This window comes from Leuciscus leuciscus (genome assembly GCF_965113295.1).
Source record: "Leuciscus leuciscus genome assembly, chromosome: 1".
Taxonomy (NCBI): domain Eukaryota; kingdom Metazoa; phylum Chordata; class Actinopteri; order Cypriniformes; family Leuciscidae; genus Leuciscus; species Leuciscus leuciscus.
The window spans coordinates 14,710,805-14,726,227 of NC_138725.1; the positions used below are offsets into that span (position 1 = coordinate 14,710,805).

Consider the following 15,423-nt stretch of genomic DNA (forward strand, 5'->3'; position numbering starts at 1 on the left):
TATCTATCTTTCTTTCTTACTAATCTATCTATATTTCTAACTAACTTATTTATCTTTCCTTCTTTTTTCTTACTAATCTATCTATCTTTCTAACTAACTTGTCTTCTTTCTTTCTTACTAATCTATCTTTCTAACTAACTTATCTATCTTTCTTTCTTTCTTTCTTTATAACTAATCCTTCTTTCTTTCTTTCTTTCTTTCTAACTAATCCATCTTTCTTTCTTTCTTTCTTTCTAACTAATCCACCTTTCTTTCTTTCTTTCTTTCTTTCTTTCTTTCTTTCTTTTTCTTTCTTTCTAACTAATCCATCTTTCTTTCTTTCTTTCTTTCTTTCTAACAAATATATTTCTTTCTAACTAATCTTCCTTACTTTCTAACTAATCTTTCTTTCTTTCTAACTAAAATTTCTTTCTAAGTAATCTATTTCTTTCTAACTAATCTTTCTTTCTTTCTAACTAATCTTTTTCTTTCTTTCTAACTATTCTTTCTAACTAATCTATCTATCAAACTTCAAACTACTTTAAACTTAAAACTTCTTCAAACTCTCTGGTCCGGCTTTCTCAAGCCAACTTAAAGTTTGTCTCAACAAACTTTTTTTTCCTAGTTCCTGATTCAAGCAGAATCAGCAGAAAATAAGAAAATGGACAATAACAATGAGATGTTGATAGAACGAGTAAAGAGTTTAATCAATAATTACATGAAGCAATACAAACATTAGAATTGAGAGCGAATGAGACAGATCTCTCTATTTACTGACTTATAAGAGCCAAAGCATCTCAAGAGAAGTAGAGAAGAAAAGTGTCAAATTTCAAAGATACATGAAAGTATATCTTGTGTTTGCATGGAAGAGTAGAAGTGGAAGATAAACTGTTCTGATGTTCTGATGAAAAACAATGAAGAACGAGTTAAACAATAAAATCAGATTAATGTCTCTCTTAAAAGTAATATGGCCTCTTCTTCAGCTCCTGAACTTTGCCTTCAAAATGTTTTGTTTTTTTTCCAGTGTGAATGTTCTGGTGCTCTTTCATCTTCTGTAGTAAAGGACTTCAGCACTGAAACACACATCGCTATGTCTTTTCTGCTGTAATATTACTAATGAATCTTCTCCTTTGTGTGAATCTTCAGGTGTTTCTTCAGGACTGACGCCCAATGACACTGTTTACCGCGCTGATCAGTTAAATGCTCTTCAGAATGAGAAGCAGAAGTGATGTGAAGTGTTTCTTACACTGAGGGCAGGAGACAGACTTTTTGGCTTCTGTTTTTCTTTTCTTGTTCACGTCCATCACGTCTAAAAGAAACATTAAATCAAGTGAGTTTTAATGGACTATTTTATGCAAACAACTTGCTAATCATGTCTTACTCATGTAGTTAAAGTAGTGATGGCCGATTTTCGAAGCACTGCTTCACGAAGCTCAGACACCTTTATGAATCTTTTGATTCAAATCAGTGGTTCAGAGCGTGTATCAAACTGTGAAATTCACGTGATTTCAGTAAATGAGGCTTTGTTGCCTCATAACCGTTTCAAAATGTCAATGATCTCTGTGAACCCATCATGCGGTGAACCATTGAACAAGTGTCTATGGGTTTTACCAGATTTATCAGTTTTAAACATTTGTAGACATTTTAATGAGACATTTGTATAATTAAAAAGAATAATAGTAGTTAATAATCTCTTATTCACCTGTTTATCTGAGCAATCCATGGAACAAACAAAACCATCTCTGAAAATGTATTAAAATCCCCATATTATACAGATACTTAATATTTATGATATAAGATGATTTCTTGATTGCATTTGATTGATTTCCTTCAATAACAACTAATAAAAGGTGTTATGATGCATGTTTAGCCTGAGTTTCTGTTGCATTTACACTGTACTGACCAGTGTGTGGTGAATAGTGAATAATTATTGATTCAACTGATTTGGACTACGCTTTAAAAAATCTTGGGTTATTTTTTCTACCCAAATCCTGGGTTTGCCTTTTAGGTCAATCTTTTGGGTTATTTTTTCAGTGTTTGTGTAGTTTTTGTGTAACCCAGATCTGGGTTCAGATGTAACAACCCAGTGTTTGGGTAGTTTTTTTGTTACCCAGAACCTGGGTCAGACGTAACACTCCAGGAATTGTGTTATTTATCGCAGGCTTTTTGCAACCTCTTCAGGAGAGAGCAGTGCAGTTCCGTCAAATTGGTGCGTGTCTTCGGTAAAATGTGTATGTGTAATTTTTTTGTATCTATAAATTAGTTATTGTTCTGTATATTGTATCATTTAATGCAAATAAAGGAACATACAGAGGCGTGATGTGAGTCACCTAAACGAGTCTCACGTCTGTCTTTTTGCATGATGGAAACGCCTGATGCCTTGCATAAAATCCTATGAATTTATAAAAATAAAAGATACAGAATATAAATGCTTAGAAAGTTAAAATGTGTTCTCAGAACTGTACACTGATTGTTTATGGACAGGTTATGGAGTCAGTCACAGCATATTTTGGCCAATAAACAACCCAAAATGGGTTGTTTGTAATCCAGTGATTTTTTAGAGTGTAGTTCAACATGTTCATGAAATGCTAATATTTTATTTAAAGTAATTCCAATATTTAATGCTGGTTTCACTAGTGCCACCAAATGCTCTTAAATGTGTAGCAGCTAAAAGTTTATATTTGGTCAGCACATGTCTTTAAAGGGCAAAGCAAATAGTAGAAATATTATCAAAAAACAAACAAAAAAAAACATTGCTTTATTCAAAATCAGCTTGAACAAAACATTTGTGTTTAGTGTAAAACGGCTTTCAGACTTGTTAGCCTTTTCCTGGGTCAAATTAATATAAAAGGACAAAATCAGGAAAGTTAAATGTCAAAATAATTAATTGAATGTCTTTCATATTCTTGACCGGAAACAATGTAAATCTTAGTTCTTCAGTGTCATGATGTTTGATTTTCTTAAATTGTGTTTGATGATCAAAACAAACTTTAACTAGGGCTGCTAGACCTTATTGATGAAATCTATCATGAAAATAATCAACAACCAATCTAATTATAGATTAATCATGTATGCTCAATCATGTCAATTTACAGCAATGAAAAACAATTCTAAACGCATCTGAAAAATAACATGCTTGGTGAGCACAGAAACCATGTCAATTTTATACATTTTATTTTAAGTTTGTTTACATCGCTCAAATTGCTTTTACGACGCTTAGCCAGCTACAGAGACACTGGTAACCAGGCAACAGACAAGTGACCAATCCTGAGTGGCGATGTCACTACACACATTCAACCATCACGGTTCGGCACGGTCAGCCAAGTGTGCTGAGAGTTCAGGGCCGAGAACAGTTTGTAATTGTGCCGTGCCGTACCAGAGCTCAAGTGGAAACACAACTGGAACCTTTTCCGAAGGTGGAAAAGCTGCTTTTGTTTCTCAGCACATAAAGATGAACTACTTACCATGATCTCAGACTGCTGTGATGTGGTTTCTCCACTGCATGGATCTTCATGTGTCGCTTCAGGTTAGTTTTAACAGAGAAACTCTTTCCACACTGATCACACGTGTGCAGATTCTCTCCAGTGTGGATCCTCTCATGTCTTTTCAGATTTGCTGACACACTGAATCTCTTGTCACAGTGTGAACACTTGTAAGGTTTCTCTCCAGTGTGGGTCCTCTCATGTGTTTTCAGATCTGTTGACCGTCTGAATCTCTTGTCACAGTGTGAACACTTGTAAGGTTTCTCTCCAGTGTGGATCCTCTCATGTGTTTTCAGATCTGTTGACACACTGAATCTCTTGTCACAGTGTGAACACTTGTAAGGTTTTTCTCCAGTGTGAATTCTCTGGTGCCGTTTTAAACACTCCGCTGTAATAAAAGTCTTCTCACACTCAAAGCACATGTACTCTCTCACACCAGTATGTGTTTTCTGATGTCTTTGTAAAGTTTGCAGCTGTGAAAAACTTTTTCCACACACAGAACATGAATGTGGCTTCTCCTTCATATGAACTCGCAGGTGTCTCTTCAGGTGTGATGCACTAAGAAATGTTTTTCCACACTGATCACATGAGAACGGCTTCTCTCCAGTGTGGATCCTCATGTGAACATTAAGGGATGATGATTGACCGAAACTCCTCCCACATTGATGGCATACATGTGGCTTCTCTCCTGTATGAACTCTCATGTGAATCTTAAGAGATTTTTTACATGTGAAACTCTTTCCACATTGAGTGCAGGAGAACGGCTTCTCTCCAGTATGAATTCTCATGTGAATCTGAAGACTAAAATTGGTTGTGAAACTCTTTCCACACTGAGAGCAGGAGAAAGATTTCTCGTCTTTTCTTTTCTTTAAAAATGTCTTTTTAGTCTTTGAGCGACTCAAAGGTTTTCCTCCAGGTTTGACATGATGTTCCTCCTCCACTTCACTCAATTCTTCACTCTCCTCCTTCACTTCACTCAGTTCTTCATTCTCCTCGCTCTCTTCCATCAGGTCTGAAATCAAAGAAAACTCTCATTTTAAAATTTTCTAAAGTTTACTGGTGGGATTCTCTCTGAAATTTGTCTGAGATCCTCCGGCCGTGATTAAAGCTTCTTCTTGGGGGAGATTCTCTGAGAACTAGTCGAGTACGCTCCCGGCCGAGATTAAAGCATTTAAAAGACATTGTCTGAAGTGTGTCGGTTATTATTGCTGCACAGAAAGTTAGTTAGGGGAACAAGTTAGAGATAGGGGACGTCGACTGTAGTCGAGTCCCATAGAAACTAACGTCGACTGAAGACGTTTGGGGACGTCGATTGTAGACGAGTCCCAGGTAGACTTAGGTCAGGTGCGAAATAGGGAATAAATCTACCACAGTATACATGTTTTGTAAAAATACGCACAAAATTCTGGTCAAAATTCTAGTAACATTGTTACAAATTGTAAACCATATATAAAATAAAACTGTTAAAATATTTAAATTTAGTTTGACCTGATGTTGACAATCAATATGAAATGACCATTTTAATGACCATTTGTTAAAAAACAGAAACTTTTGCAGCTATTTCACAGTTGAACTGTTTATCTAAAAGTGATGAAGTGCTTGAATGTTTCTAACATGAATGTTCTTCAGCATCATGAATGAATGAAGAATAAACACCAACCTCTTTGTTCTTCAGGATCTTCAGTGTGTTTCATTCTGCAGGGTTCTGGATCACTCATGTTCTCACTGTCCTCTTTAATAAACTCAGTCTTTGCAGATTTCAGCTCTTCCTGATGCTCTGATGCTCGTCTTCACTTGTAGCTGATGGGAATTTACAGCATTTATTGGAGAATTACAGTGGGAGGAGCTTCACTGATGATGTGACCGCTGTGGGAGGAGCTTCACTGATGATGTAATTGTAGTGTGAGTTGATCTGCCAAAATCAAAAATATATGTTACCGAGTTTGTTTTATGCTTATGGACTACAGAATATAATAATGTCAATTTTCCCAAATATAAATAATGGTGAGAAAAACAGTTGAAAGCATAAACAGTGTGGTGGCAAACAATTTTCTATTACTGAATAAGAGACAATCATGTATCAAATGACCACGAGAGGAGGGCATCCTTCCTTCATTATTGTCCTGACTCCCCTAAGGTCATTTTTCTAGGCTAAATGAAGATATGTCTCCGTTATAACTAACACATGGTTACATCATTTATCATCCATGCATAAGGGTTAATACCAGTTCACTATTATATTCATGTAGCAGAGAATCATGGGACTTCACATGCAATCCCTGTGCATTTTATTACCATCATGTTTTCTAAGTTTCTTTGAATATAAGAAAATGCAAACACATAGAACATCAGTCTGTTGACACCAATGAAATGAGCTTTAAGTGTCAATTTACAGAAGATCTGAAGACATCAGCATAATAAATGAGGTGAAAACAGGAACTATTGTCATGAAATAAAGAGTGTTTTCAGCAGATCTGTTAATATTGATGAGCCTCAGACTATCAACACTCATTCAACAAGCCATTCAGGATCATCAGCAGATCATCTCACTTTATTCTGAGTGTTTGCTGTTAGAAACACATTATCTGAGTCAGGATACATGATAAAAGCCTGTAAAACTGCTCTATTGAAAGACATTACTGTTATTCCTCACAATATAGCCTAACATGGATAAATCATCAATAATAGAACAAAATAATTAAATAAATAACCTATCTTTGTGAACCTCTACAGGCAAATAACTACAACACCATAATATGTGAATTTAAATTCGACTTTATAATAACTGTTAATTGCAATAAAGTAATTCAATCATTAACATGTTACAGATTTGTATGTACAGAAACAGACAATAATTATAATACTCTTAAAAATAAAATAAAATGTATTGTTTCCAGTGTCAAACATGAATGTATAGATTTGAGATTTCCCTCGTTCGTTACTCATACAGTAATCTGCCAAAGATAAATGTCGACAAAGAAATAAAGGTAAACATGAAAATGGCAACAGCAACACTTGGGATCGATTCCTATCAATTCTCCTCACAGATCTCAAAATTTGACTTGACATTCAGTAACAGTTCTCACTCCAAACATCGAGACAATCACACAAACATCGAGACAATCACACAAACATAGAGACAATCACACAAACATCGAGACAATCACACAAACGAATACAAAATCTCTCAGGTCTGAATGAACTCAACATATTCTCCTCATGCTCGCTGCTGCTGCACTAAATGTTTATTTCAGAAGGAAGACGCCAGAAAAGACGCACAAGTATCGCTGTGATCGATGAAAACAATACGGAAATGAGCCTGTCTCTTAATCAAACTGTATAAAGTGTGTGTGATGGTTGTGTAAATATGAGAAATACTGTGAACTGCTCTCCTCACCTCAGAAGACTTGAAGCTGAAACTCAATGAGGGAAGAGACGGCGCGATCGGACTCCAAAGAATCACTGTTGAAGATTTTATTATTAAAAAATAATTAATTTAGCTATATATTTGTACACTATTATTTCCTTTCTGTTTTTGTCTTTGGGTTTTACTTTGGAAGCCTGAAGGGCCAGAATGTTGATGCAACAGAGAAATCTATTTCAGTAATGTCACATGGTACAAAATATTTCTCAAAATATCTATAGAATGTATTACCATTTTTGGAAGGGATGTAGATATATATGTGAGAAGCTGCCACTGAGCTGGAGCGCCTTTCTGCAGGACCTGTTCGGCTTTGTTTGTGAAATAAAATCTAATATTTCTGGTATCAAAGATCTCTGAGAAGTGATTTCCCAAAAAGATTGAAACCACAACAGCACCCAACTGAAGAAGCCAGGTGACGTAGACACTCTAGTGTGTCATATTGAAATTAATGACTATTTAAACATTTTTGGGTTATATTGCACTTTGCAGACGGTGCCTTCAGACTCTCTCAACCGCCTGCTCATAGAGATCAATTTATATTATAAAGCTCATTTTTAGGAAATTTAGGTTGTAGCTCATTGTCTATGTTACTGTGATTGTAAACAACGGTAATTTGTGTTTTATGAGTTATTGATCCAGGAAGTTCGAATATGTGAATTGCCAACTTCACTGAACTCCTTGAACCGGGCAAAAAGTTCAAGGCTGACCAAGGAGGTGCGGGCTTAGGGGAACCATAACCATGAAACACAGAGGGTGGGATGGGAGAAATGGGAACTTGACTGGAAGCACTCTTGCACACAGGAACTAGCCTAACTGGTCTGCACTTCCAACTGGGCTTGACAGACTTGGGGGCAAAGACAGAACTGAATTTGCCTCCGGCTCCTGCACCTCTGAAGTTGGCAGTGGTGCAGGAGCCGGAGGCAAATGCAGTGGTGCAGGAGCCAGAGGCAAATTCAGAGGTGAATGAATTTGCCCCTGAATTTGCCTCCAGCTCCTGCACCCCTGAATTTGCCTCCTGCACCACTGAAGTTGGCTCTTGCACCACTGCATTTGTCTCCAGCTCCTGCACAACAGAATTTGCCTCCGGCTCCTGCACCTCTGCACCACAGTATTTGCCTCTGGCTCCTGCACCTCTGCACTACAGTATTTGCCTCTGGCTCCTGCACCTCTGCACCACAGTATTTGCCTCTGGCTCCTGCACCTCTGCACTACAGTATTTGCCTCTGGCTCCTGCACCTCTGCACCACAGTATTTGCCTCTGGCTCCTGCACCTCTGCACCACAGTATTTGCCTCCGGCTCCTGCACCACAGAATTTGCCTCCAGCTTATTGAATTTGCCTCCGGCTCCTGCAACCCTGAATTTGCCTCCGGCTCCTGCACCACTGAATTTGCCTCCAGCTCCTGCACCACTGAATTTTCCCATCGCTGATCATTGCACCCAGCCAATTCCCCATTATCATTGTCTCTCCCCTGTGTATATATACCCTGTCTGTTTTAGTATGTGTCATGGAGTTCTTGTATTTATCATGCCTCTTCTGAGGTCTGTTATTGCCAGTTGTTTTGTTCCTGTTTATGTCTGATTGCTACCTTGGTTTTGACCCCTGCTTGGACTGGATTACGATTACGGAATGCCCCATTAAAATACTTACTGCTATTGGATCTTCTCCCTATGTCTTTTGTGTGGATCGTGACAGAAGAACTCCGTCATGTCAAGATCCAGCGGTAAGAATGTTCGTGGCTCCTCTCCGACCATCGAGAGGAGGAATTCAGGACCCAAGGAAACACCTCCACGAATGAAAATCTTCCAGTGTTTCGCGCTATGGGCCCAGCAGACGGAGGAGATCAAGATGGCCAAATCCCTCGAGTCTCGGTCCATCAGGAGGGAACCATCTTTTGAGGGAACCCGTCTGGCCAGATTTTCTGGAACCCGTGGTGGCCACAGAAGAGGAGGTTCTAGAGGCGACATCCAGCACCACTCTCCGCCTCGGTCTCTCATCGACCCTGAGCCAGTGATGATCGACCCTGAGCCCTCTTCACCGTGGTTCCTGCCCGACCCGGAGCCTGCTCCTCGCCATCAGAGACGGCGGAGGAGGAAGAAGACCTCCAACCGTCCAAAAGGACCCGGAGGTGGTCCCAGAGGTCCCCGTGCAGCCCGCTGCGGTCCCGGAGGTCCCCGTGCAGCTCGCTGTTGTCCCGGGGGTCCCAGTTCCGGTGGTCCCGAGTCCGGTGGTCCCAGTTCCGGTGATTCCGAGTTCGGTGGTCTCGAGTCCGGTGGTCTGGAGGCGGAGGAGGAGGAAGACTTCCGGCCTCCCCAATGGCCCGGAGGCCGTCCCCTCCGAGCAGCCCGCTGTCGTTCCGGAGGCCGTCCCCTCCGAGCAGCCCGCTGTCGTTCCGGAGGCCGTCCCCTCCGAGCAGCCCGCTGTCTTCCTGAGATCGTCTCGGAGTCGCCCACCATGGCCAGGAGGGCCGTGTTCCTCTTCTATGCAGTGGCGGTACTGCATGCGTGGAGGAGACACAGCAAGCCTGCCGAGCCTGTGTCTTCGGACAAGATGGCCGCCGCCGAGCCTGTTCACGACACGTCTGCCCAGCCAGAGACTGTTCACGTCACGTCTGCCCAGCCAGAGACTGTTCACGTCACGTCTGCCCAGCCAGAGACTGTTCACGTCACGTCTGCCCAGCCAGAGATTGTTCACGTCACGTCTGCCCAGCCAGAGACTGTTCACGCCATGTATGCGCCGCTTGAGCCCTGAGTGACTGCGACACTGGCCATTATGGCCACAGCCATGTGGTGTGTGTGGGCTGCGCACACACTTGAGCCGGTGCCTGTTCCTGAGCCGGTGGTGTCTGTTCCAGTTCTTGAGCCGGAGCCGGTGGTGTCTGTTCCAGAGCGGGTGGTGTCTGTTCCAGTTCCTGAGCCGGAGCCGGTGGTGTCTGTTCCAGAGCCGTGGCCGCCCGAGGGGTCGTCTCTGCCCTGGCCACCCGGGGGGCCGTCTCCGCCCTGGCCGCCCGAGAGAGAGTCTCCGCCCTGGCCGCCCGATGGACTGTCGTCTCAGCCCTGGCCGCCCGATGGACTGTCGTCTCAGCCCTGGCCGCCTGCACGACCTGCTCCGCCCTGGCCGCCTGCACGACCTGCTCCGCCCTGGCCACTCGACGGAAAGTCTGTTTCGCCCTGGCCGCCCGATGGACTGTCGTCTCCGCTCTGGCCGCCAGATGAACTGTCACTCCCTGTCCCCGTTTTCCTCCATGGACCTGGACCCCCATCCCTCCCCCTGATCCTCCACCACTCCACCTCACGCCTGGACTCTTGTTTTGTCTGTCACGTCTTGGAGCGTCTGGTAGCCGCTCCGTAGAGGGGAGGTTATGTCACAGTGTCTGGTTTGTGTTCCCTGGGTCACCACTAGATGTCCTCCTTCCTCACGGTGTCATTTCACTTTTTATGAACTACATTCCCCACAATCCTTGTTATCATTGCACTCAGCTGTTTCCCATCGCTGATCATTGCACCCAGCCAATTCCCCATTATCATTGTCTCTCCCCTGTGTATATATACCCTGTCTGTTTTAGTATGTGTCACGGAGTTCTTGTATTTATAACGCCACTTCTGAGGTCTGTTATTGCCAGTTGTTTTGTTCCTGTTTATGTCTGATTGCTACCTTGGTTTTGACCCCTGCTTGGATTACGATTACGGAATGCCCCATTAAAATACTTACTGCTATTGGATCTTCTCCCTATTTCTTGTGTGTGGATCGTGACAACGGTCACTTTACAAATATAGCCACTGGAAGGCTACAGAATTTAGGCAGTTTTTGTTATACACGGGCCCTGTTGTGTTTAATAGATTTCCTAAACTTTTTAGTCTTATCAGTTGCCATGAGAATTATTTTGAGTCCGGATCTGTGCAGTAACTATTGTGATTATGCAGAAAACTTGCTGAAATGTTTTGTAACTATTTTTGCCAAAATCTATGGGAATGAATTTCTTGTATATAACATACATGATCTTTTACATTTGGCACAAGATGCTCATAAATATGGTGCTCTTGACTCTGTATCATGCTTTTCATTCGAAAATTACTTGGGACAATTGAAAAGGAGGGTTAGGAGACCTCAAAATCCAGTTGAGCAAATTGTGAGACGTGTCCACAATTTCCACATGCATGCACACAGTTTAAGCAATGCCAATACAAAGGAATGATCATCAGCTGCTCTCTGGGAAACAACTGCTTTGAAATTGATAACAGAGTTTCCCTTGTTAGAAATGTTTTGGTCTCTCCCGCAGCAGACATTTTTGAAGTATGTGAGTTTTTAAATGCAGGGACTTGTGTTTTTTTTATTATCCTATCAATTCTTCATGCTTGGGAATTACTGTCGGTTATGCCAGTTATTTGTTGTTCCAGTGGCACAACTTTCAAAAAAACTTGTTCTTCTGCCAATGACTGGTGTGTATGTGGCTTTGCCACAGCTGCATGATTACTGACTCTATATTGTCATGGTTCAGAATGTCCCATTTTAGTGTTGTGGAGTTCACTGATGAATTTACAGCCGATAAAAGGACTGTCATTGATGTCATTCCTACAAGCTGGATTACTGGACCCAAAAGAGATTAATGTTTTTAATGATTTCCTTCAATAACAACTAATAAAAGTTGTTAAGATGCATGTTTAGCCTGAGTTTCTGTTGCATTTACACTGTACTGACCAGCGTGTGGTGTTTCGAATGCTTAGAAATAGTGATTCATTATTTACCCAGCAATTGATTCAACTGATTTGAACCTTTGAAAAGCTTAGTTTTTCCCATCACTACACTCTAAAAAATCTTGGGTTATTTTTTTCCACCCAAATCCTGGGTTTAGTCTTTTAGGTTAATTTTTTGGGTTATTTTTTTCAGTGTATGGTTAGTTTTTGTGTAACCCAGATCCTGGTTCAGATGTAACAACCCAATGTTTGGGTAGTTTTTGTGTTACCCAGACCATGGGTCAGAAGTAACAACCCAGTGTTTGGGTAGGTTTTTTTTGTGACCCAGAACCTGGGTCAGAAGTAACACTCCAGGGATTGTGTTATTTATCGGAGGCTTTTTGCAACCTCTTCAGGAGAGAGCAGTGCAGCTCCGTCAAATTGGTGCGTGTCTTTGGTAAAATGCGTTTGTGTAATTTTGTTTTGTATCTATAAATTAGTTATTGTTCTGTATATGTGACAGATTGAAATATGTATTTTATATTGACCAAAATCTGTGAAATATTGACAGCACTATAGTCACGCTATTTTGAATGTGTGTTTAAAGGTTTATAAAATTGTAAATAATTATTAGTGTGTATGTGGTATGTACATTTGTATTTAATGTTTAAATTAGTATATTTAGTGCTGATTGCTTGATTCACGGGTTTGGAGTAATGTAAATGTTTAAATGTTTAGTTCGGAAATGCGCGCGCTCAGGACTCATTTTAAGCACGGTGGTCATGGCGTTAGGCCTATATATATAATGGCTCGAAGCTCGAGTATGTTCGATATTTGTATTTAAGTTGTAATTCTATTTATTTAGTGCAGATTTGTTGATTTGCTGTACAAAGGTGAATGTATTGAGTATGAAAAGTGAATTGAGAATTTCAGATGCATTTTCAGCTAAAATAACTAGCTGAAATAGTACATTTACGTGCTTATGACTGATTTGCCATATAGTTAATATGCATTTATGATAAAATAAAAAAAAGATTTAAAAAGAGTTGATTCTCAGGTAACTGTAAAATGCTTTAAATTCTTTATTGTATTTTTTGGATACTTTATAGTGTTATGGTTTTCAAATAGCCTATTATAAAGAAGTGTACTCATGTAATTTAAATGTGTACGGTACAAATTGTTGAATGTATGTAAAGAAAGATGTCACTGGGTCTCATTCATGAAACACGAGCAGAACGAATTTTTGTGTAAATCGTGTGTAAAGTGGTTCTGGCGTAAATTTTCGGATTCATTAAAATGTTCGTATTTTCCAAATGTTAGTTGGTACGAAAGAAATCTACACCTGCTCCCAGCCACACGTAAATAGTGCGTTTAACATCCAAACGTTTTGCTCATTAATAAGGCTGCATTTTAATTCACCGTAATCGGGTACATATTTACACAGCATTTTGAAAAAAAATATTATATAGTAAATACATACGGTTTTTCTTTTTACTTTTACTATGAGAGCCAGTAATAGCATCTGCAAACGGAACACTTTAATCAAATAATGAATTGCTTTCAATAGGGCTGGGCAAACTAATAGCCCCTTAATTGTTACGGAAAATGTTTCCTATAAAATGCCGAAATCAGGCATAACAAGAAACATTTACGATGGCTGATATAGCGCTTTTACTAGATTTGGCAGATAGAGCGCTGCGCAAAAGGCGTATTTTCAGAGACCTTGCAGACTTACTTGCCGAGAATGATGACTGGTTAATTAGTCGTTTCAGGCTACCCAGACCAGTTCTTTTGCATTTATGCAATATGTTGGAGGCCAATCTTAGAAGGCAAACTAGAAGATCCCACAGCATTCCAGCACGCTTGCAGGTGTTGTCCGTGCTTGGTTTTTTGGCAACAGGAACATTCCAGCGGGAGATTGCAGACAGGTCAGGGATATCTCAGTCATCCATGAGTCGCATCATCCCAGATGTTCTTGATTGCATAATAGGGCTAATGCCCCAATATATAAAATTCCCCTACAACCTTGTTCATCAGTTTGAGGTGAAGCAAAGATTCTTTGCTATTGCAAACCTGCCAAACGTAATAGGAGCAATTGATTGCACACACATTCGCATCAAGGCGCCATCACATGATGCATTTCCATTTCTGAATAGGAAAAACTATCATTCCATCAATGCACAACTAATTTGTGACGCTAAATGTGCACTACTTAATGTAGTGGCCCGCTGGCCGGGTGGTACTCATGATAGTTTCATTCTTCGGAGCAGCTCAGTTGCTAGACGTTTGGACAGTGGTGCAGTTACAGACGGATGGCTAATTGGTATGTACAATTTTATTTATTCACAACATTTGACAAATATTTGACACTTTCCCTCCCCTCCCCTACACTCAGGTGACAATGGTTATCCCCTGACACCATGGCTTATGACCCCATTGATAAATCCCCAAAGCCGGCAGGAGATGGCATACAATGAAGCACACGCAAAATCTCGGTCAGTTATTGAACGCACAAACAGTATCTTAAAGGGGCGCTGGCGGTGTTTGGACACATCAGGTGGTACACTGTTATACAGACCAGAAAAGGTTTGCAAAATAATATTGGCCTGCTTCGTTCTACACAACATTGCCATGGAACATGGTCTGCCAGACCCAGAGGATATAATTAGACCTGATCATGGTATGGTGCCTCCAAGGTTGCCTATCCGACACATAGACATACCTCTTGCTGCAATTGCAAAGCGACAGGAACTAATTCTACGTTTCTAAGAGTATGTATGCATTAAAAAGCAAGCGCACAAAATAGTTTCAGTAAACTTTATTTATTATGTTTAATAGCATCACATATTTCTCGTAGGCTTACATTTATTTCTTTTAATGTGTCATTTATTGCCAGCACAGCTTGATCAATTTTGTCTTGCTTATCCAGCACTTCCTGACTTAAAGCCATCTTCTGTGCAGAGGCAACACTGCGGTATGCTGCTGGATATACCGGTTCAGGGGCCGTAGGATGAACGGATCCGGTTGCCGCTTCGGTGGTCTCATGGGTGGACACAGTTGGCATTTGTCTGTCTTTACAAAAAAGTAAAATCTGCTCAAATGTAAACTGCTTTGTGGATTTCCTCTAAAATTATATTTTTTATTTTACCATGTCAGCTGGCCCCCCCAAAAAAAAGAAAAAAAAGAAATGTAGCCTTACCATCAGATTGTGCTGAAGTGCTTTCCTGCAGAGGGGTTTCATCACTGTCACCATCGGGAATTATACCCGACAGAGAGGTTTCGCCAATTATGCTAATGATGCGTTCATCGCATGTCGATATGCTCGATGATGATGGTGGTCCTCCTCCAGTTTGAATACGATTTTTTCGAAGTGAACTAATTCGTTTTTTGCAGTCAAGCTTCATGTCGAACCATTTTCTTTTCACTTCTGGGACTCTTCGATTAACAGATGAAACTCCATTAACTGCATCTGTAATATGCTGCCAAGCTTCCTTTTTTTAGGAACTGATACGCCACTATGTACGCGTGAAAATAAAATGTTGCGTTTTTAATGAACTTCAGATAATAAAACTTCAATTTCTGAATCTGAGAAATTTTTCTTTTTTATCCGCTTTTGAGAAGACATGTTGAAATCCTTAGTTTGGTGTCATAATATGATGCCCATATATAGTTGTCAGTCGGATTTAATGGGCGGGATTTATGGTAATTGAGAATGAGCATGCACGCGCGTCCCTTTACGACTGATTGGAATTCATTAACACATATACACGTTTCACTATCATATCTGACGTTTACGAAGTATTTGTGAATCAGGAGAAGAGTTTTCGGGAAAGTCTCTTTACGCGCAAATCACTCACATATTTACG

General features: G+C 40.5%; 2 protein-coding genes and 1 long non-coding RNA gene across 3 annotated transcripts in view; 2 read left to right on the forward strand and 1 right to left on the reverse strand.

The window, feature by feature from the left end:
- The window catches only part of LOC309503418, a 177,274-nt gene that overhangs the window by 143,372 nt on the left and 18,479 nt on the right, over window positions 1-15,423 (forward strand). The gene's annotated exons all lie outside the window — the stretch shown is intronic.
- On the reverse strand, window positions 1,163-4,483 carry LOC309501824 (uncharacterized protein). Its single transcript, XM_082174114.1, has 2 exons — window positions 3,444-4,483; window positions 1,163-1,288 (listed from the first exon to the last, which is right to left on the reverse strand). Coding segments are annotated over exons 1-2 (1,026 nt in total). The 5' UTR covers window positions 4,469-4,483; the 3' UTR covers window positions 1,163-1,287.
- Window positions 8,126-11,776, forward strand: LOC309501759 (uncharacterized protein). The gene is made up of 2 exons (XM_082174006.1): window positions 8,126-9,844; window positions 9,899-11,776. Exon 1 carries the CDS (start codon window positions 8,592-8,594, stop codon window positions 9,633-9,635), a length of 1,044 nt encoding a protein of 347 aa, XP_082030132.1. The 5' UTR covers window positions 8,126-8,591; the 3' UTR covers window positions 9,636-9,844; window positions 9,899-11,776.

Coding starts and splice junctions, on each gene's coding strand:
- LOC309501824 (XM_082174114.1), bottom strand. CDS start 4,468: ATGGAAGAGAGCGAGGAGAATGAAGAACTGAGTGAAGTGAAGGAGGAG.
- LOC309501759 (XM_082174006.1), top strand. CDS start 8,592: ATGTCAAGATCCAGCGGTAAGAATGTTCGTGGCTCCTCTCCGACCATC.